This window comes from Thermothelomyces thermophilus, chromosome 3 (genome assembly GCF_000226095.1).
Source record: "Thermothelomyces thermophilus ATCC 42464 chromosome 3, complete sequence".
NCBI lineage: Eukaryota > Fungi > Ascomycota > Sordariomycetes > Sordariales > Chaetomiaceae > Thermothelomyces > Thermothelomyces thermophilus.
In genome coordinates this window covers 4,883,856-4,904,486 of record NC_016474.1, presented here as the reverse complement: position 1 = coordinate 4,904,486, position 20,631 = coordinate 4,883,856, and the positions used below count along the sequence as shown (strand labels likewise).

The following is a 20,631-nucleotide window of genomic DNA, read 5'->3' as shown; positions in this document are numbered from 1 at the left end:
GGGGGGGGGGGGAGGCCGGCGCGTAGGACTTGTAATTAATGCTCCGACGGGATGGTGGCCGGCACGTTGAGGCATCCACTGACGTGATAAATTACAAAGTGTACTACCACTTGATCACTAAGCGCTCGGTTGCTCGCGAGGGTTGAAGAAGCCCCCCGGATTCTGATGATTATATTGAGTCACTTTTCATCTCGTACCCCCTAAGCTCAGGTTTCCCCCAAGGCCTCTTCCCACAACACACATCTCCTCTTTGGTTGTTTTCACTACCAATACGGGAGAGCCAATCAATAATCACGATGACGGCCAACAAGGGATGGGGCGGGACGGCTAGCCCGGCAGAGCTGTCAACAACAGGGCTGTCGAGCACCGAGTCCTATGCTGAACCTACCACCATGAAGATTGGATACTTCGGCAACGAGTTTCCCCACGACGACCTCAAAGACCTCTTCCGCAGGCTCTGGAACCTCAGCAAGGACAGGCAGCATCGGCTGCTCGCCGCATTCATCCACGAGGCCACCTTGGCCGTCAAGGACGAGGTTCGGCTGCTCCCGTCGGCGACAAGAAGCCTGGTGCCCACGTTTGAGACCATCTTTGACCTCGCCGACCATGCGGAGCTGCGCAGCGGGCCGATGGGAGGTGCGGTGGATGGGATGCTTCTCTGCGCCGTCCAGCTGGCAACATTTATTGGGTAAGTGCACACCTAGGCCCGCCATAATTATACTTATTGTGGCAGGTGTGCTGCTGTGGCTGCCTGCCCGGTTTCTCTTTTGGCTGTAATTAATTAGACCGCCCTTTCATTCCTTCCTTTGCACAAAGCCCGCAAACTTATATGCGGGTCCTCTCTTTCCTCGTTTCATTCCCAATCGCCATCCTTTTCCATCACGTTTGAAGATCAAGCCTCTGTTTTTCCCTTTACCTTCTCGGACGGTCAAGTGCAGCATTTTCCTAATGCTACTATTTTTATGAATCAAGGATGTTCTTACTGACTGATCATCTCACAGCTACCATGAAGACGATGCCAAGGACGGATTCGACTTTGGCAACCCCGAGGCCTGCCTCGCCGGCATCGGCACGGGCTTGCTGTCGACGGCCGCCGTCTCGCTATCCGCTACGCTGGCAGACGTGCCCGTGGCCGCGGCCGAGGTGATGCGCATCGCCTTCCGGCTGGGCGTTCTCGTCGACGAGGTGTCGCAGAACCTGCAGCCGCGCGCGGCCGACGGCGGACACGGCGACAGCTGGGCCTACGTAGTGCCCGACGCGGTGGCCGCCGATATCCAGAGCGAGCTGGACGCGGTCCACGCGGCCGAAAGCATCCCGGAGCCCAACAAGATCTTCATCAGCACCGTCAGCCGCAACTCGGTCACCATCAGCGGCCCGCCCGCCCGGTTGAAGCACCTCATCGACACGTCTGATTTCTTCCGCAACCGGACGCTCGTCGCCCTGCCCGTCTACGGCGGCCTCTGCCACGCCAAGCACATCTACGACGAGGAGCACGTCGAGAGGATCGTCGAGCCCAGCCCGCTCGACGCGGTTCTCCGGCCGCGGGTGCCCGTCTTCCCGACCGGCGGCTCAGAGCCCTTCCCGGGCAAGACGGCCACCGCCCTGTTCCGCGACATCGTCCGGGACCTCCTGACCCAGACGATCCAGTGGGACGTCGTCGTGCAGGGGATCCGGCAGCAGGCGGCCAGGAACGCGGCCGTGTCCGAGTACCTGGTGCTCACCCTCCGCGCCTCGCTGCCCGGGCGAGAGCTCGTCGAGGCGCTGAACGAGGACTCGGAGCAGCCCGTGGCAAGGACCAAGGACCTGGTGCCGTGGATCACGAAGCCGGCGGCGGTCCCGCGGGGGCCACGGGGCGCGCAGCAGTCCAAGATCGCCGTGGTCGGCATGTCGTGCCGCATGCCCAGCGGTGCGACCGACACGGAGAAGTTCTGGGAGATCCTGGAGCAGGGCCTGGACGTGCACCGCAAGATCCCCGCGGACCGGTTCGACGTTGACACGCACTACGACCCGACGGGCAAGCGGGTCAACACGAGCATCACGCCCTACGGCTGCTTCATCGACGAGCCGGGCCTGTTCGACGCCCCCTTCTTCAACATGTCGCCGCGCGAGGCGGCCCAGACGGACCCGATGCAGCGGCTGGCCATCGTGACGGCGTACGAGGCGCTCGAGCGGGCGGGTTACGTGCCCAACCGGACGCCGTCGACGGACCTGCACCGGATCGGCACGTTCTACGCCCAGGCGAGCGACGACTACCGCGAGGTTAACACGGCCCAGGAGGTCGGTACCTACTTCATCACGGGAGGGTGCCGCGCCTTCGGGCCGGGCCGCATTAACTACTTTTTCAAGTTCTCGGGCCCGAGCTACAGCATCGACACGGCCTGCTCGTCGGGCCTCGCGACGATACACGTGAGTAATTACCTACTGTGAAACCCTAAGGCATTGTTGATGGGTGCGCTGACTCTTCGTCAGATTGCCTGCAACTCGCTCTGGAACGGCGACACGGACATGGCCGTGGCAGGGGGCATGAACGTGCTCACCAACTCGGACGCCTTTGCCGGGCTGGGCCAGGGCCACTTCCTGTCCAAGACGCCCAACGCGTGCAAGACGTGGGACTGCGAGGCAGACGGGTACTGCCGGGCCGACGGGGTGGCATCGGTGGTGCTGAAGCGGCTCGAGGACGCCGAGGCGGACAACGACAACATCCTGGGCGTGATCCTGGCGGCGGGCACGAACCACTCGGCCAACGCCGTGTCCATCACGCACCCGCACGCGGGCCACCAGGCCGATCTGACGCGGCAGATCCTCGCCCAGGCCGGCGTCGACCCGCTCGACGTAAGCTACGTCGAGATGCACGGGACGGGCACCCAGGCCGGCGACGCGCAAGAGATCCAGTCCGTGACACAAGTGTTTGCGCCCCTGACCCCGACCAAGCGCCGCAGCCCCAAGCAGCCGCTACACGTCGGCGCAGTCAAGTCCAACGTGGGCCACGGCGAGGCCGTCGCTGGCACCACGGCCCTCCTCAAGGTGCTCCTCATGTTCGACAAGCAGGCCATCCCGCCCCACGTGGGCATCAAGAACGCCATCAACCCGGGCTTCCCCAAGGACCTCGACAAGCGGAACCTGCACATCCCCTACGAGAAGACGCCGTGGCCGCGCGTGCCCGGGAAGAAGCGCATCGCCGTCGTCAACAACTTCAGCGCCGCGGGGGGCAACACGAGTCTCGTCCTCGAGGAGCCGCCCGAGCGGGATTCGAGCGCCGTCGCGGGACCGGATCCTCGGTCGACCCACGTGGTCGCCGTGTCGGCCAAGAGCAAGGTGTCGCTCAAGGGCAACCTGGAGCGCCTGATCGGCTACCTGGATGCTAACCTGGACGTGTCGCTGTCGGACCTCTCGTACACGACGACGGCCCGGCGCCATCACCACAACCACCGCGTCGCCGTGGCCGCGTCGGAGGTGGGCCAGCTCAAACGCCAGCTCGGCACGTACCTCGAGGGGGTCGAGAGCCACAAGCCGATCCCGAACCAGGGCCCGCCCTCGGTCGTGTTCGCCTTCACGGGTCAGGGGGCCTCGTACAAGTCTATGAACCTGGCCCTGTTCCGGGACTCGGCCGCATTCCGGGACCAGATCCTCCACCTGGACTCGCTCTGCCGGGCCCAGGGTTTCCCGTCCATCGTCCCCGCCATCGACGGCAGCTTCCCGCAGGACCACGCGCATTCGCCGACCGTGACGCAGCTGGCGCTCGTGTGCGTCGAGATGGCGCTGGCAAAGTATTGGGAGTCTCTCGGGGTGCGCCCGGACGTCGTCGTCGGCCACAGCCTGGGCGAGTACGCGGCCCTGCACGTGGCCGGGGTGCTCTCGGCGGCCGACGCCATCTTCATCGTCGGCCGGCGGGCGCGCATGCTCGAGCAAAAGTGCCAGGTCGGCAGCCACAAGATGCTGGCGGTGCGGGCGTCGCTCGACGACGTGCGCGCCCACGCGGGCGGCCGGCCCTTCGAGGTCGCCTGCATCAACGGGCCCCGCGACACGGTGCTGAGCGGAACGGGGCCCGAGATCGAGGCGCTCGCGGAGACGCTGCAGGCGGCCGGGTTCAAGTGCTTCAACCTTGACGTCGCCTTCGCCTTCCACTCGGCCCAGATGGATCCCATCCTGGACGAGCTCGAGGAGGCGGCCAGCCGGGCGGTCCTGTTCCAGCCGCTCCGCCTACCCGTCGTCTCGCCGCTGCTGGGGCGCGTCGTGTTCGACGACAAAACCATCGACGCCCGCTACGTCCGCCGGGCCACGCGCGAGGCCGTCAACTTCCTGGGCGCCGTCGAGGCCGCCCGGGCCGTCTCGACCCTAGACGACTCGATGGTCTGGATCGAGATCGGCCCGCACCCGGTCTGCGCCGGCTTCGCCCGCTCCATCATGCCCTCGCTGGCCACCGCGGTGCCGTCGCTGCGCCGGGGCGAGGACGACTGGAAGACGCTGGCGACCAGCCTGGCCGCCGTCCACGCCGCCGGCGTCCCCGTCGCCTGGGACGAGTTCCACCGCCCCTTCGAGCGCGCCTGCGGCCTGCGCCTGCTCGACCTGCCCACGTACGCGTGGAACGACAAGACGCACTGGATCCAGTACAACGGAGACTGGGCCCTCACCAAGGGCAACACCTTTTACGACGCCGAGAAGAAGGCCAAGGCGGAGGCGGAGGCGGCGGCGACGGCCAACGCCAACCCCCTGACGGCGCCCAAGTCCAACCTCCGCACCTCGCTGATCCACCGGGTCGTCGAGGAGACCTTTTCGGGCTCGGCCGGCCGCGTCATCGTCCAGTCGGACCTGATGCAGCCCGAATTCCTGGCGGCCGTGCGCGGCCACGAGATGAACGGAGCCGGCGTGGCCACGTCGGTAAGTAATATTCATTTCATCATGTCTTTCTTAAAAAAAAAATTATCATGTACATGTTGTGTCTGGAATTGTGCGCACGCTGACTTTCGCCCTTCCTTGGAACAGTCCATCCACGCCGACGTCGCCTGGACCCTGGGCAAGTACCTGTACGAAAACCTGCGGCCGGATCAGAAGGAGAGGATCAAGGGCATCGTGCAGGACATGAGCATCACGGACCTGGTCGTGCGCGAGGGCCTTGTGGCTCAGAGGAACACCAAGGTGCCGCAGCTGATCCAGATAGCCATCTCCACGGCCGACATCGATTCGGGCACCGCCCAGCTCGAGTGGCACAACGTGTCGCAAGACGGCCGCTCGCTGGTGGAGCAGGAGCCCTTTGCGACAGCCCGCATCGTCTACGGCAGCGCCGACGCCTCGCTGTCCAGCTGGGTGCCCATGCTGCACCTGGTCCGGGGCCGCATCGAGGCGCTGTCGCGGCTGGCCGACGAGGGGAAGGCGAACCGATTCTCGCACAACATGGCCTACCTGCTCTTCGCCAACAACCTGGTCAACTACGCAGACAAGTACCGCGGCATGCAGGCCGTCGTCCTCGACGGGCTCGAGGCCTACGCCGAGGTGACGCTCAAATCCGGCGCCGGCGACTGGACGGTGCCGCCTTTCTTCATCGACAGCGTCTGCCACCTCGCCGGCTTCGTCATGAATGTCTCGGACGCCAACGACACCAAGGCCAACTTCTTCGTCACACCCGGCTGGGGCAACCTGCGCCTCGCCCGCCCCCTCGTCGCCGGCGGCCGGTACCGCTCCTACGTCAAGATGATCCCCACCAAGGAGGACCCGACCGTCTACCTCGGCGACGTCTACGTGCTGCAGGGCGACGAGATCATCGGCCTCATGCAGGCCATCAAGTTCCGCCGCTATCCCCGCGTCCTGCTCAACCGCTTCTTCTCGCCCGCCGACGTCAAGAACGTCACATCATCGGGCGTGCCCGCCGCTGCTGCTGCAGCAGTTGTTCCTTCTGCCCCTCTCCCTACCGCGGTTCCCAAGGTTGCGCCGGCCCCTGTTGTTGTACAACAGCAAACGCCACCACCGGAACAACCGGTTCCCGCACCAGCGCCCAAGCAGTCAGCCCCAGCCCCGGCCCCGGCCCCGGCCCCGGCCCCGGCTCCAGCTCCTGCCGCCGCCTCCTCCGAGGACAGCGTGGCGGCCAAGACGCTGGCGCTGGTGGCGGCCGAGGCCGGGCTGAGCATGTCGGACCTGCACGACGACGCCAGCTTCGGCAGCCTGGGCGTCGACAGCCTGATGAGCCTCGTCATCGCGGAGAAGCTGCGTGAGCAGCTCGGCATCACGGTCAGCGGCAGCCTCTTCCTCGAGTACCCCGCCGTGGGCGACCTGCGCGCCTGGCTGCTCGAGTACTACAATTGATTTTTCTCAGGGGTGCTTTATATTATATTCGCGCGCGTTTCGTGTCTATCTTGCTTCTGGTTATCTCTGTTTCTTGTGTTTGTCTTCCATATTATTATATCTCTAGTCTTGAGGCTTTCTTTTTTTTTGATCATCCCACTGTCTCCTTTTAGATAGGCAACGACGCTAGTTAGATTGGAGATGCCGTCTAAATTAGACAAAATTTTAACCATAACCTCATGCCATCCCGTTGAGCGTTGACCCTGAGAGACCATGGCGGTGATGACAGCCACTATATTATGTAATAGCTTTGTTCCTTCTTGTTCTGCCTCTGTGCTTCTTTGCTCAGGTCCCTCTTCTCTAGCAATATGTCGGTAATGAAAGGCTGCAGAGTACCTTGTTAATAGTTATCACTATATCTTCATGGTGATGGTAATGACACAAAAAAGCCCATCACAAATTTCCAATGCCCCCTCGACCTCTATCTTAACAAGAGGCTGGCCGACTTCGAAGCCAAACTCGACCAGCCACTCCTGCAGACCAGAGCAGGCCCGGGGGCTTCCCGGGTCCCCGCGAGGGCTCTCATCCAACAGGCCTGTAATAGGCTAAGCCAGAGGTTCCGGAGGAGAAGGGCCAGGGCAAGGGGCCAGGAGCCGAAGCCTACAGCCCTGGAGGTAGCAAGGTCGACGATCTGGCAATAGGTTCAGGAGGGCCGTAGAGGGGGTCTACCCCCCCTACAGGCCCTACAGAGGAGGCTATAGGCCACGGAACTAGCCGTGGTGGCCAGCTGGAGCAACCGTTAGAGGGCCGACCAAGCCGGCAGGAGGATATGGTGCGTGTCTGACAAGGACCCCCCGTGCCTAGTCTTCACGGGGGAAGGCCTATAAAGGTACCAGGGCCTAATAAAAGCCTAGAGCTCCCTACTAATATAGGCCTATATAGGGGCTATTAGCCCCTATAACTTCCTATTCAGGGTTTAAGTCCCGGGGGTTAGTACCCCTTACTATACCTATGGCCAGGGGAGGGAGACTGTTAAGCACCTAGTCGTATAGTGCCTAAACCTACCCAGAAGCCGGACATAGGAATCCTAGGAAATACGGTCGCAAAGGGACCTAGACCTCGTTTTATAGGGTATAGGGGCCTATAACCATCGTTTGGTAAGGAGGGTTCTATAGTGGCTAATAGACCTAGGGAGGCTTCTAGAATACCGCCTCGTAAGGAGGCTAGACCGGGAGGTAAGGCTACTATAGGGCTATTTTAGCCATTTCTCCTTTTCTTTATAGTATATTAGTATTCTGGATTAGGCGTTAAAGGTAGGACAGAGGTTTTTATCTGGCCTATTAGGTATAGTTTCCTTTGTATATAATTAGAGAGGCTCTGGTATACTTATTAGTATAGTGGTGTAGGATTAATAATAATAATAATAATAATAATAAATTTCCAATGTCTTGTTGTCATTAATATTTTCAAAAGGGATCCTAATATTGCTTTCTTTCTAATAACTCAAGGCATGGCTATCTACCTTAAAAGGTATCTACCGTCTAGCCTTTGCTCCCTAGACCCCTAATTATTAATTTTAAGCCTGGCCCTCGAGACCGACGAGCCTGAGCGAGTCCTTCCAGAGGCGGTCCTCCTCGGCCGGGTCGTAGGTCTGCTTGACCCAGCCGACGCCGAAGGTCTGGCCGTCGTCCTGGCCGCGCTCGGCCTCGGCGACGTCCTCGAGGTAGCGGCCGCCGCGGTTCTCCCACTCCTTGCCGACGGCGGCCCAGACGGTGGTGGCGGCGCCCTGGGCGGGCGACTTGAGGATCTTGACGACGTAGGGGTTGCTCAGGAGGCCCTCGACGAACTCGGGCGGCACGTTGCGCGAGATGCCCGTGTTGTTGGCGGCGCCCGGGTGCACGCTGGTGGCGCGCAGGCCGCGGGCGCCGTAGTCCCGGTCGATCTTGTTGGCCAGGTAGACGGCGGCCAGCTTGGAGTTGTTGTAGGCGACCTCGTGGTCGTAGCCGCCCTTCTCGAAGCTGTAGTTGTCGCTGGCCGGCAGGGCGCCGGCGCGGTGGGCCGAGGACGACACGACGACGACGCGCGAGTGCAGCTCGTCGGTGGCGCTGGCCAGCAGGGCCGGCCGGAGCAGCTGGAAGAGCAGGAAGAAGCCGAGGTAGTTGCTCGAGAAGTGCGCCTCGACCCCGTCCTCGGTCAGCGTGTGCTCCTGCAGGCCCATGACGCCGGCGCTGTTGATCAGGATGTTGACCCGGCCGTCGGTCTCGGCCAGGATCTTGTCCGCGCCCGCCCGGATGCTCCCGAACGAGTCCAGGTCCAGCTCGACCAGCGACACCCGCCCGGGCTCCAGGATGCCCGCCAGGTTCTTCTCCGCCCGCTCCCGGTTGCGCGCCGTGAGCAGCAGCGTCGCGCCCGTCTCCTTGAGCGCCCGCGCCGTCTCGACGCCGATGCCCGACGTCGCGCCCGCGATGACAATCACCTTGCCCTTCAGCTTGCCCTCCACGCCCTCGTCCTTGATGATCTGGAGCGCCGTCGGCCGGGCGTCTCCTTCACCCTGAGAATCACGGTGTGCGTCAGCGTAGCGGCCGCCCATTTTTGTATTTTATTTTGTTGTGTTGTGTTGTTGTTTTTTTTCTTTTTGTTTTCTGCTGAAGAATAATGTAATCACAAGATGGCACCAGACGAATCGGCCTCGTTATTGTTGCAGCCTGTATTTAATTAATTAATAGAGCAATGAGCTTGATGACGGTGTGATGAAGAACAGTCACATAATAGTCAACTGGAAAATTCAAACCCTCAATGAGCTTATAATTCCTATGTGATTCACGTTATGGTTTCACTTGTTGCTTCGTACTTTCCTCTTACGGATCCCCCCCGATAATTAAATTCCAGATGGTGCGATTCTTCCGCGAGTTTTTGGTCGGAGTTGCGGCCGTGGGTTTTCGGCCGAATGTTTTGCGGGAAAAACGCGGCCGCTACCTGGCGGATATTTGCGGCCGCAGTTACTCCCATTGAGCGGCCGCTATGTCATCATTGTATGTATGTACGGCAGAGAGTTGGCAGTGCTGACTCACTGCTGAGTAAAATCACACCCGCCCATCCGCCCCCCATCGGCGGCCGCTTGCGTGCGGGCTCCCCCCCCTTCCCCGTTTCCCCTTCCTGCCTCTTTGCGGAAAGCAGTGCGGCCGACAAATGATGCCATCTGCCGGATGCTCAGGACGGAGTGCGGATTACTACCTCGTCTTAGACAACTCAGAGTGCATTCTGCTCCCAACATCCGTTGCCTACCTTCAGGTACCTAGACGCGCATTAATTATGCAGACCCCCAGTCGCGAATCGAGCCTCGAACTGGCTCCGCAAGCATGCCAGTCCTGCCGGTCGCGCAAGAGAAGGTGCGACAAGGCACTTCCCAAGTGCTCCTCGTGCGCAAAGTGAGCTCAAAACACCAAACTCCGCGCCCCGCCCTGGGGTCTCCTGGATTCGGACATTGGACGATGCGGAGTTAACTGACCATTGACCGAAACGTTCATCTCATTTGCTGGCAGACGTGGCCGGGTATGTGATTACTACTGGCGGTCGGAAGAAAATAGCACGCCGCTGGCGGCCGCTCCGGCCCCGTCGACGGCCGAGCGGGGATGGTACCCGTCCCCGGAAGAGGATGACCAGCAGCAGCCCCAGCAGCCCCAGCAGCCCCAGCAGCCGGAGGGCCGGGCCGTCGACTTCCCGACCATCCTCTTCCTCGACCCAAACCTGCTGCGGTACGGCCAGGTGGACACCGGGCCAAACCAGTACTACGGCGCCACGCCGGTCCCGCCCTCGGTCCTCCATCTCCTCGGCGGCCTGGACGAGATCCGGTCGACCGCCGACCGCTTCTTCCGCCACATCCACCAGTGGATGCCCTTCATCTCCAAGAAGAGGTTCTACGACCTCCATCTCCAGCCCGCCTCCCACGCTCGCCCGGACGTGGCCCTGCTGCTCTTGGCCCTCAAGCTCGTTACCAGCTTGCCCGCAGCAGCAGCGGCCGCCGGGTCCGCGTCGGGGTCGGGGTCGGGGTCGGGGTCCACTGACCCCCGCACCCCCTTGTACTATGCCACCAAGCACTTCTACCAAGAGGTCGAGAGCTCCTTCTCCATCCTCGTCCTGCAGGCCGGCGTCCTGATCGCCCTATACGAGCTCGGCCACGGCATCTACCCGGCCGTCTACCTGTCCATCGGGCTGTGTGCCCGGTACGCCCATGCCCTGGGCATCAACGTTAGTCGCACCGTGCCGAGCCGCAAGGTGCTGACCCTGGTCGAAGTGGAGGAGCGGCGGAGGGTCTGGTGGGCCATTGTCATTCTCGATCGGTACGTTCCTTTTTTTTTTTTTTTTTAATCGACTCCCCTGATATGTCTTGTTGTTGATAAGTAACGTACATACATTGCATACCTACATTATGAGTAATCCAACGTACACTAATCACAAGGAATAATAACCCTCTCCCAATTGCCAGATTTGTGAGCATCGGCTGTCCTGGGCGGCCCTTTGCTACCTCCGATCCCGGCTTGGACGACTTCTTGCCCGCAGATGATGCCGCATGGGACCAGGGGGTAGGTTGGTTTTTTTTGGATTTCATCCTCTCCCGTATTATACTGTAGTGTTATGTTCCACCGTACCAACTCTGGAATTATCTGTTAATCGCCCGGCTGTCTCAGACGGTCCGACCCGAGGACCTCTCGACCTTGTCCTCTCCCATGACGGGTCACATGAGCAAGTTCTCCCTGCTGTGCCAGGCCGGCCGACTGCTCGGACAGGTCCTGCATTACCTCGCCAGCGACGTCGCCATCCCCGACGACGTCTGGATGCAGCTCGACCGTACCCTGCAGTCGATGCTGGCTGCGGCCCTGAACATTGACCGTCCGGACTTTGATCAGATCGCATTTGTGTACAGGTTGGTCCTTCTTGTTCTCTCTCCCACCCCATCTCCCTAATAATAATACATAATTACACCTTCTTGATATGGTGAAACCCCGTCATCAGTGTGCCGATCCGTCTGATGAATCATACTTAAGCACGCTCGTCGCCCTGTACACGCCGTGGCTCGCGGACCACCCGCCGTCCCCCGACGCGCCACCGCCTAGTGAGCGGTCCCGGCGGGCGCGGGTCGTGCTGGACCAGATCACCGACCGCATCAGCGCCAACCTGGTGGAGCGCCAGTGCCTCCTGGGCCGCGACCCGGAGGACATACCGCCCTGGGGGTTGTATTTCGCCTACCGCGTCTGCGGCGCCCTCATCCGCGCGCCCCGCCAGACCCCGCAGGCTGCGGCCGTCATCCGGACCCTGCGCGAGGGGTTTCGGACCATCGATGCAAGGTGGAACGTGGCGGGGTTGTATCTGCAGCTGTTGGAGGCCCAGGAGGCCATCCGTCTCGGGGCTTGATCATTCGCTGCCGAGGTAGGCCGACTAATTAAATAATAGCTCAGTTGTCCTGGTTGGCCTCTCTATTATGTGCACTAATTACAACACCAGATTAATGACGTTGTCGTGTCAATGTCAGAAATCGCCGAGATTTCAATGGTGACTGCTTGTTCTTGCTCGTTGTGTTGGGATGAGCATGGTTGTACCATCTCTGGGTTAGAGTTAATTACCTGTTACTCTCCCCCCCTTGATAACAAACGACTGAATGTCAGACTACTGGAACCCGGGACGAATTGTTTTTCCCGCTATAATTACTGTAACTTTGGTTCTAGAGACACCTCATGACATGGACCTCTCCGGGCACGAGGGCATTTGATGCGTTGGGTCATCGCTCCGCAGGGATTTGGATGAGGACCAACGCGTCACTCGAGGCCCTTTGCTAGAAGAGCACTTTGGAGCATCGGGACCACCGGGACATCTGTAGGGTCGAGCCACTGCATATTTCACCGAGGGTAGCGATTCCGGATCCTTCTCGTTTGTTTCCAGTATGGTGTCGTAACATCTCCGAGTATACGAAGGTTCGACTGATGCTGAAACTCATTCTCGAATGCTCTCCCGAAAGACTTCTGCCACATTGCGGCAAATCACCTGAACGGAAACTTGCCCTAGTGTGGGCGATGCATCATTCATTCCATCAGTCGGAGAGAATGCAAATCTTGTCGAGCTGTGGATCTCCATTGATGAGCCATCAAAGTGGCTATGGTATTCAATATGCTGTAACTAATGTAGACAGTCTGCTGGAGCTTCCAGCATGTAATTAATAATCATTGTACCGATCAAGGAATAAACTGTACGTCGCGGGCTGAACGTAGTGGTACAAACTCCAGTGCTCCTCGCTCAATATAGAATTGTGCGTCACTTCTTCGTGGACAAGCTCAAGGTCAAATCCTCGATCCAAGATCACTTCGCCAGCCAGCTCGTGCTGCAGCTTCTCGTCCTAACGCCGGACCTTTGACAATGTCATACACCGTAAGCCTCAATACGTCGTATTCGAATCTGTCTCAGCCTGCCCGGGGTGAGCTGGGATGTAATTGTTGATGTCCATGGCCGGGTCAATGGGATAGGTAATTAAGGTCCTGAGTTTCATCCCTTCCGCTTCACATCTGAGTCCTGTCGTTCCTCGGCATATAGCTACGTCCGAATATTTGTATCTCCACAACTAGCCGATCCATCCTTAATGCTTTGAATTCCACGTTCCGGAAGTCGCTCAGAGCTACCACTAGGTCATTTCCACATTGCTTTGCGGCAACTTTCTTATTTAACCATGACTTCAACTCGACGATGTAGTGTAAGTATGCAAGAAGGGACTGTTCCTCATATAGGTAACTGGCCTGGAACCCACTGGGTACACGGCACAAATCGAAGTGTCTCTTGGGCAGGTCGCAACTGGTCCCGCTGGGGCGGTCTCGCGTCACAGACGTTCTCACAATTACAAGTAATCCATGATTGATCCTGTCCCAAGTCCTAAGACTGCATCTCTGGAGTATGCGGTTCAGTCGAATTTTCAAGAGAGACTGTACCTATATTAACATATCCGGCGTTGGTGAACAACCCGAGGCTCTTCTGGTCAAATGACACATAGGTTATGCACTCACCGACATCAAACGTTTGGACACGGCTGCCCGAGGTGGTATCCCAGATCTTGATTACCCCATCATTTGAGCCTGAAGCAAGCCGCTGCCCATCCGGCGAGAAGGCTACGGGGTTAACTTCGTCAACATGGCCTTCTAATTAATGTCTGGACGCATGCATTCCAATCCGCTTCAACAACCGGCCTTGTACTAATCCAGTCAGGGATTTCAGCCTCGAAACATTTCTTTATCAAGCTAAGGGCTGGAGCGAATAGGAGAGCTGAAACGTATACTTGTAGCGGAGCGTGCTCTATGATCCACCTAAAAGATAGAGCGAAACGGTGCGCATAAAAAACGTAAGCAGCTTCATATATTACTGTAGCTTACTGTGCCAAGGAGCAGAAGGACATGAATTAGAAAAGACTGGGTTCTGGATTGTGAAGAATCGCTTGTTGGTGGCCGTGGTAATGTCCCGAGTTCCTAAATTAGCTGTAATAATTAACCAAACGCCCAATACTGTCAGGACACCAGGAATGGCGGCAGTGTCCTTCTACATTCGGCATCCAGAATATCAAGTTCTGGACTTGATGTGTAATATTAATGTGAATATCAGTGGCGTGCTCTTCCCCGGAAGGGTTCAAGATCAAGACGACTCGATGATTCTGACTCGAGCACCGTCTAATCTCTCCAGGGTTTGCTGCTGGAATTCTCTCGAAGCTAAGGTAACTACCCGGGTAATTATTAGGTACTCAATAGGACAGCGTCAGTTCCCGAGAACCCAAAGCGAGCAGGTTCACACTCTGGAGAATATGTAAAGTCGCGTCTTACATCTGTGTCAATGATCTAATATAACAAGCTGGTCTAATTATCACTGTCAGCACGTACCTTCCCTAGGCTGAACATCCCCGGGAGAAGCTCAGGAGTAAACCGAATAATTATCACAACAAGGTGTAGTAATTAATATCTTGTTGAAGTGATTGCCACCATCTGGGTTATGACGCTCGCCCAGACCTAACCTTACTGCTCCAGACCGCCCAAGCAAGGATCTATTTCGCGATAACGGCACGGCGATGATATGCAAGACAGACAAAAATCACCGCCTGTCGGAAGCCGAGGGCCGGTGGATGCGCTCATACAGCGTCACAGGCACAGGGTTGATGGCGAAATAGACCCGGCGAAAATAATCCCCAACCACATGTTCATTGTCTCACAGGTATGGACCCATGATTACTCAATTCTGTATTGACAAGCATGCCAGTTGCTCAAACCAAACCAGAAAGGAAAAGAATGCATTGGGATGCCGCATAACCACCATCTTCGTACGGCATGTCATCATCTCTCTCGTAATAACAACTTTGTGGTAGACAGGCAATTCGCGAGTAGGGCAGCTCGCGCGACTCAGACGCTCTGCTTCTCGTAGCTCGTCACGCTCTCGGAGCCCCGCGAGACGGTCGTCGCCCCGGCCACCCCCGCCGCGGCCGCCGCCGCGGCCCTCTTCTCCGCCCTGAGGCGCCGGCTCCTGACGAGCCACACGGCGGCGCAGACGAGGTTCCCGGCGACGGCGACGACCATGACGACGAGGACGGCGATCCAGGAGCCCCTGCTGACGGTGTCCTCGCCGCCGCCGCCGCCGCGCTGTGAGACGGCCCCGGTGTTGGTGGTGGTGTTATACGCGGCGCAGAACACGGCCGGGCTCCGGCAGCGGCTGCACCACTCGGCGGCCGAGTCGATGCCGACGGCCTGCACGGCGCGGACGAAGTCGGCCCAGGGCATGGCGGCCTCGGCGCGGCCGAAGAGCGGGAAGGCGCGCAGGGCGCCGTCGGTGCCGTTGCGGAAGAGGTAGCGGACCTGCAGGGCGTCCGGGTCGAGCGGCCCCTCCGCGTCGGCGTCGACATCGGCGTCGGCGTCGTCGGGGGTGAAGAGCTCAAAGGCCATGGTGCTCGCGTAATCGGGCAGGCCGTAAAAGTCCGGAGACACGTCTACCAGGCCGGTCAGGCCGAAGAAGGCCAGGAAGGTGTCGTAGCTGCCGGCGAGCAGGGTGAGCTTGGGGTTGCGGTCGGCCGAGGTGACGGTCTGGTTGAGGTGGTTCAGGACCGAGGCGGCGAAGGTCTGGGCGTGCAGGGAGCGGTCGGGCTGGGAGGCGTTGAAGTTGAGGCCGAACTCGGCGCTGTCGGCGAGGGTGCGCAGCTGGAACATCTGCTCGTCGGTGACGTCCTTGACGGCCGAGGAGGCGTTGTGGATCTTGGCGACGTTGATGACGTCGAAGATGTCGTACGCCTTCTCGTAGCTCAGGTCCCCGACCGAGGAGTAGACGTTGCTCACGAACGGGTACAGGCTCTGGTAGAAGTCGCGGGTGGAGGCGAGCCGGGTCTGGAACTCGGCGCTGGCCATGAAGTCGGCCGAGGCGGCGCTGAGGGCCGGGCAGTTGTCGTCGCCCTTGATCCAGATGGTCTCGGGGGAGTCGTCGTTGATGCCGTGCAGGGTGACGTACTGGTATCCGCTCAGGGGGCTCTCGACCGACGTGCCGTTGGCGAGGTCCTGGGCGGCGAGGGAGGGCTTGATGTCTCCTAGAGGGGGGTAGAGGCCCTGCAGGAACGCGTTGGCCGTGCTGAGCAGGACGGAGGCGTCGGGCGCGCTGGCCCAGACCTGGGCCGGGACGTGCTCAAACTCGGAGATGTTTCGGATGCGCTGGGGCGAGGACGACGAGAGGTAGCGGCTCCGGTAGAAGCTGCCGACCTGGAAGACCTGCTGGGCGCCGAGGGGGGTGAGCACGTAGTTGGGATAGTGCTTAGACGTGCCTATGGCGAGGGTGAGGTCAATGTGTCTACTTCTTCTCGACTTGCATCTCTCTCTCGGCATGGCTACGTACGGTCGCCGTGACGGGCAAAGACGAGGGCGCCATGGATGGTCTCGGCCGCAGCAGTGGCCGCGAGCCCGGCGAGGACCAGGCTTGCCGACGAGGTATGCATTGTGATGGGTGCCTGGGTGCCCGGGTGCCCCCAAAGACCAAGAACCAACTCGAGCAAAAAGGTGAGGGAGGAGAAGGATGGGACGAATTCCAACGTCGATACCTAGCTAAGCTCCCGTGGGCTGCCTGCTGGTCCTTGGTATGGGCATGGCATGGCAAAGAGGGGCAATTGCGGTTTATGACTTTGCCGAGCCCTTGACCCCACTCCGCCCTGTTTGTTATCGTAAGTAGAGAAGTCTACCCTGTTTCCCTTACGACACTCAATCGCCGGCGAATTCCTCGGAGATCGGGGGAGATGGCTGCATCTTGCTCTTCCGCGGAGCCCATTGGATGCTGCGTGCAGCGGCTTGCGGGGCTCGCTCATACCTCACGTCGGAGGTTCTCCTGCTTGAGGGAATCGGGAAACCCTAATTTACGCAGTAGATGGCTGGTGATTTCCAGGCATCATTATCGATTGATTGGCTCCGCAAACCTCGGACGAAGTTTGCGGGCATTCTGTGCTGTGCTGTGGGGGCAGTTCAGATAAGCGAGCTAGAGCTCTAATTATCGGCCAGAGCCGAGTAAAACCGGAGACGCCCGCTGAGCTTTTGCAGTCGGCGGCAGAACCGGAGCGGGTCTCGCCGGGTCTCGGCACTCCGCTGCCCGAGAACCGCAGCGGGAGAGGGTGGGGGCGGTCAGGTTCCTTCCTCACATGCGTCTCCTTGTAGTCCGTAATTATAATTATGGTGTGGTAGGGTCCGCAGGGAGCCGTTGAGAGTCCCAGAATGAGAACACCCGACAAGCGCAAGATAAAAGATTGAGAGAGAGTGCCGACTCGTTACTCTGTCGGACAAGATCGTTCAGGACTATGTGAATACTACCCTCAAACACTTGTGAAAGCGAAAAAGAAATGGCGATCGACCACATGAGCCACAGTCGCTTCCTCTCTGTCCGGCGGCCGATGCGGACATGACACCGAAGTACCAGCTCACCAACGCCAGCCACGAGGCGGGGATTCCGACGGTCGAGATGGTGCTGCAGCGGCTGGACCCGCGCGTGCGCACGGCCGCCGACGGCTCCCCCGTCGTCTCGCGCCGGGCCAAGGACGTCTGCCGTCTCGAGCACCGCAAGCCGATGCCCCTGATGGGGATCCCCGCCGAGATCTGGCTGGAGCCGCCGACGAGGAAGGCCGTGGGCACCATCCGGATCAAGCGCAGCCCCACCTTCCACTCCAGGTACCGCGCGCTGCGGGTGCGGTCCGACGCCGAGATCAGGGCGCTGCAGCACCGGGGCGTCAAGGTCAAGAAGGGGGAAGGGGAATAACATCCCCGGTAAGAAGATCCTCTGCCACACCGAACACCTATGTATGGATAGTTCCGGGTCCCTTGCTCTACCATCCAATCCTTTGTCCCGCTCACTTATGGAGATGTTACCGGCCGATGTGGCTGTTTAATGAGGTGTTTGCTGACGGAAGCCCAGTGCTGAGTCGGACCCAAATTCTCTCCGTCTTTCACCTATTAGCTGACATAACATCCCACGCGTTCAAGGAGAAGGTTGTTTTGTCATCCTTACAAACACACCATGCCACCCTGGACCCGGACGCACGCGCAACATGAGTTCAATGAAAAACACACAGCCTGCCTTTGGACCTCTGGTGCGAGACCTGCGCCTACCTCGCCATCGCCAACGCCAGCGCCCTGCGACGCCGACGACGAACGACGTTGGCACACCGCTTTGTCCTTCGCGAACTGTTGTTCTTCAATGGCGCCCGCGAATGCTGCGACCGCGTCCGCGCCATCCCCCGAGACCCTGCCAAGACACAGGAGCCGCCCAAGGAGCGTCACACTCCGACTCGGGAGGGGTGGAAGTCGTTCGCCAGCAGCTCAAACCCGATCACGGCCACATCGTGATATGGTAGGTTCTCAAGGCCGAGGTGAGGATCCTATCGTGGCGCTGCCTCTGGTACCTCCGTGTGAAAGGCTCCTGCCACAATCTCCATCTGTTTACCAGCCTCGATTGACAGGGCATGCGGAGCGAGATCCGCGAGGTGCTCAATGTGAGAATGCTGTACTGCTTTCGACGCCTCTTGCGGCAAGGAAGGCCGCTGGTAGTTGTTTAACGACCCCTTTACCGACTTTGCTGGAGCTCCCAGAAAGCTTGCGGCCCTTCGGCAGCAGATGGCTGATGGAGGATGACCTATGCTATCTATGTCCAAGTATGTGCTCCTGGGAAGCGCATAGATAGACTGCTGCTATCAGATCACCAAGTATCTCCGAGCCTCTGTGAACAGAAGGCTAGCACCTGGATCTTCAATACTAGACTGTAACTGACAAACTTCGCTGGGTAATTAATAGTCCAGCATATAAGATCTTTAATGATCACTTAATTAATAGTGCTGGCTTGAGCTGTGTTATCTTCTTATGAGTTCCATTGTTGATCCCAGCGCGGCTAACAGTTACTTCAATATAGTTCCAGCTAGGTAGCCCTTCCGAGAACCGGCTCTGGGCTAATAGTCAGTCGTGGCTACTCTCTTGATGTACGAAGATGCTGGTTCCAACCAGCGGTATCGATAGTGGTAAACTTCACCCGCCCGTCCTCTCCGCTTGCTTGGGCTCCTTGTGGGAAAAAAACAAGCTCTTAGAGAGCCGTCTCAACGAACTTGGCCACCGCCCTCTCCACCATCCCGTCGACATCGTATTTCCATATCTCATAAAACAGTTCTGTGATCTCTTTGCCGAACCCTTCTGGGTCCCTTGCAACGTCAGGATCACGCCAATGAAACAAATCGCACGCTTTCCTCGTCGAATGGATCACCTCCTGAGTCCGGAGGTACCTCACGTCGTTATACACCTCCAATGCCTTCTCCACCAGCCTCCCCTTGCCATCCGAGTCTTTCTCCACTCCCGTCCATCTTTTATTGGCCTCCGCCAGTAACGCCCCCAGCACCAGCGCGTCCTCAATCCCCATCCCCGCTCCCGCCCCGAGGTGCGGCCCTGTCGCGTGCGCCGCGTCACCGGCCACGCACACCCTGCCGCCGTGGTACTGCGGCACCGGATCCGCCGCCAGGTCAAAGATCCCCCATTTGTCCATCTTCCCGCCGTCCGAGTCAGGCAGCAAGCCGACAATGGCCCGCGCAGCGCCGCACCACTCGGCAAACGCGGCGGTCACCTCCGATTTGCTGCCCGCTGCCGTGTGGTGCGGATGCGGCCAGCTGGGGCTCGGGTCCGAAAGCACCGCGAGGATGTTGAGGAGGCTGCTGTTGGCAACCGGGTACGTGATGAGGTGCGCCCCCGGGCCGTTGTACATGAAGCGCGTCGAGGTGCGGGCGTAGCCCAGCGCGGCCACCGCGGCCGGCATCGGGGCGAGAGCCCGGAAGCAAAACTTTTGCGTGTATCCCGGACGGACTGGCGGCTCGGGCAGGATCAGCTGGCGGACGCGGGAGCGGATGCCGTCGCAGCCGACGATGGCGTCGGCAGCGGCCGTTGTGCCGTCCGTGAAGTGGATAAGCAGCTTGTCCGATGGGGAGTCGGGGGCGGGCTTCGTGATGGTGTCGAGGTGTTTGTCGAACTGCACGGCGCTCGATGGTATAAGCTGCGACCACTCGTCGAGAAAGGTGCTGCGGAGCCCGCCCAGGAAGCTGTCTTTGCCGACATGCAGCTTGAAAATAAGCTCGTTGGTTTCATATCCGTCCACCCATTGGAAGTAGTCCTCTCCATTGGGGTTGGCAACCCGCCTGTACGCGGCGAACATGTCCGGGTTCAGGGACCTCATCGCATGCTCCGCGTTGGGACTGAACCCGATGCCTGCCCCTATCTCTCGAAAACCCGGGGCGCGCTCATAGATGGTGTACGAGACGCCGCGAGCCTGCAAGCCTAGGGCCACACTGACGCCGGCGATGCCCGCGCCGATGATTGCCACGTGGAGGGGCTCCTGTCGCGTCGGTGAATACATGTTGGCCGTGGCCGTCGAGGTGTCGGCTGCTGTTCTCGGAGTATCGCAGTGGCTGCGAATGCAATCATGCACAGTGGGGCTCAGCGGTCGGTGTTCCCTTCTACATCGATTGATGAAGTATCTGCGGCAACTGCCCGGAAAACAAATATTCACGATAGTTCGGTACGTGCGGTGCCTGCCTTCGGGTCTTCAGTGGGGATATCCGGAATTGAAAGATGCAAAGGAGTCGGGTGCTGGGACTGCGGCGTCATAATTAGCAGATGGAGGGAAAGAATCTGCAAGACTGAGACGTTCGACTGCCCGGTTCGTAACTGTTCTCATAGTAATATTAGTACAAGCAATGTACCTACCTGAATCTTGCGCTGCAGAGTAATGCAACAATTTTTTTTTTCCACTCTTGAAATCAATGTTTCGAGGCCGCCGGGATCACACGGA

At 59.4% G+C, this 20,631-nt stretch overlaps 6 protein-coding genes across 6 annotated transcripts; 3 read left to right on the top strand and 3 right to left on the bottom strand.

Moving 5' to 3' along the window:
- Nucleotides 1–392: 392 nt before the first annotated feature.
- On the top strand, nt 393–6,297 carry MYCTH_101261 (polyketide synthase; the record flags this gene model as incomplete). The annotated part of the gene is made up of 4 exons (XM_003663553.1): nt 393–688; nt 1,002–2,406; nt 2,470–4,878; nt 4,984–6,297. The coding sequence occupies 4 exons, from the start codon at nt 393–395 to the stop codon at nt 6,295–6,297; spliced, it is 5,424 nt and encodes a 1,807-aa protein (XP_003663601.1).
- Nucleotides 6,298–7,723: 1,426 nt separating this feature from the next.
- MYCTH_2305625 (uncharacterized protein) lies at nt 7,724–9,182 on the bottom strand. The gene has a single exon (XM_003663552.1). The coding sequence runs from the start codon at nt 8,864–8,866 to the stop codon at nt 7,853–7,855; it is 1,014 nt and encodes a 337-aa protein (XP_003663600.1). The 5' UTR covers nt 8,867–9,182; the 3' UTR covers nt 7,724–7,852.
- A 406-nt stretch (nt 9,183–9,588) lies between these two features.
- Nucleotides 9,589–11,688, top strand: MYCTH_2060942 (uncharacterized protein; the record flags this gene model as incomplete). Its single annotated transcript, XM_003663551.1, has 5 exons — nt 9,589–9,704; nt 9,819–10,616; nt 10,763–10,859; nt 10,965–11,194; nt 11,322–11,688. 5 exons carry the CDS (start codon nt 9,589–9,591, stop codon nt 11,686–11,688), a joined length of 1,608 nt encoding a protein of 535 aa, XP_003663599.1.
- Nucleotides 11,689–14,082: 2,394 nt separating this feature from the next.
- Nucleotides 14,083–16,414, bottom strand: MYCTH_2305621 (uncharacterized protein). Its single transcript, XM_003663550.1, has 2 exons — nt 16,168–16,414; nt 14,083–16,096 (listed from the first exon to the last, which is right to left on the bottom strand). The coding sequence occupies exons 1-2, from the start codon at nt 16,265–16,267 to the stop codon at nt 14,697–14,699; spliced, it is 1,500 nt and encodes a 499-aa protein (XP_003663598.1). The 5' UTR covers nt 16,268–16,414; the 3' UTR covers nt 14,083–14,696.
- Nucleotides 16,415–16,990: 576 nt separating this feature from the next.
- MYCTH_2305619 (uncharacterized protein) lies at nt 16,991–18,686 on the top strand. The gene is made up of 2 exons (XM_003663549.1): nt 16,991–17,576; nt 17,725–18,686. The coding sequence occupies exon 1, from the start codon at nt 17,215–17,217 to the stop codon at nt 17,566–17,568; it is 354 nt and encodes a 117-aa protein (XP_003663597.1). The 5' UTR covers nt 16,991–17,214; the 3' UTR covers nt 17,569–17,576; nt 17,725–18,686.
- Nucleotides 18,687–20,545, bottom strand: MYCTH_2305618 (uncharacterized protein). Its single transcript, XM_003663548.1, has one exon. The coding sequence runs from the start codon at nt 20,194–20,196 to the stop codon at nt 18,883–18,885; it is 1,314 nt and encodes a 437-aa protein (XP_003663596.1). The 5' UTR covers nt 20,197–20,545; the 3' UTR covers nt 18,687–18,882.
- Nucleotides 20,546–20,631: the final 86 nt, after the last annotated feature.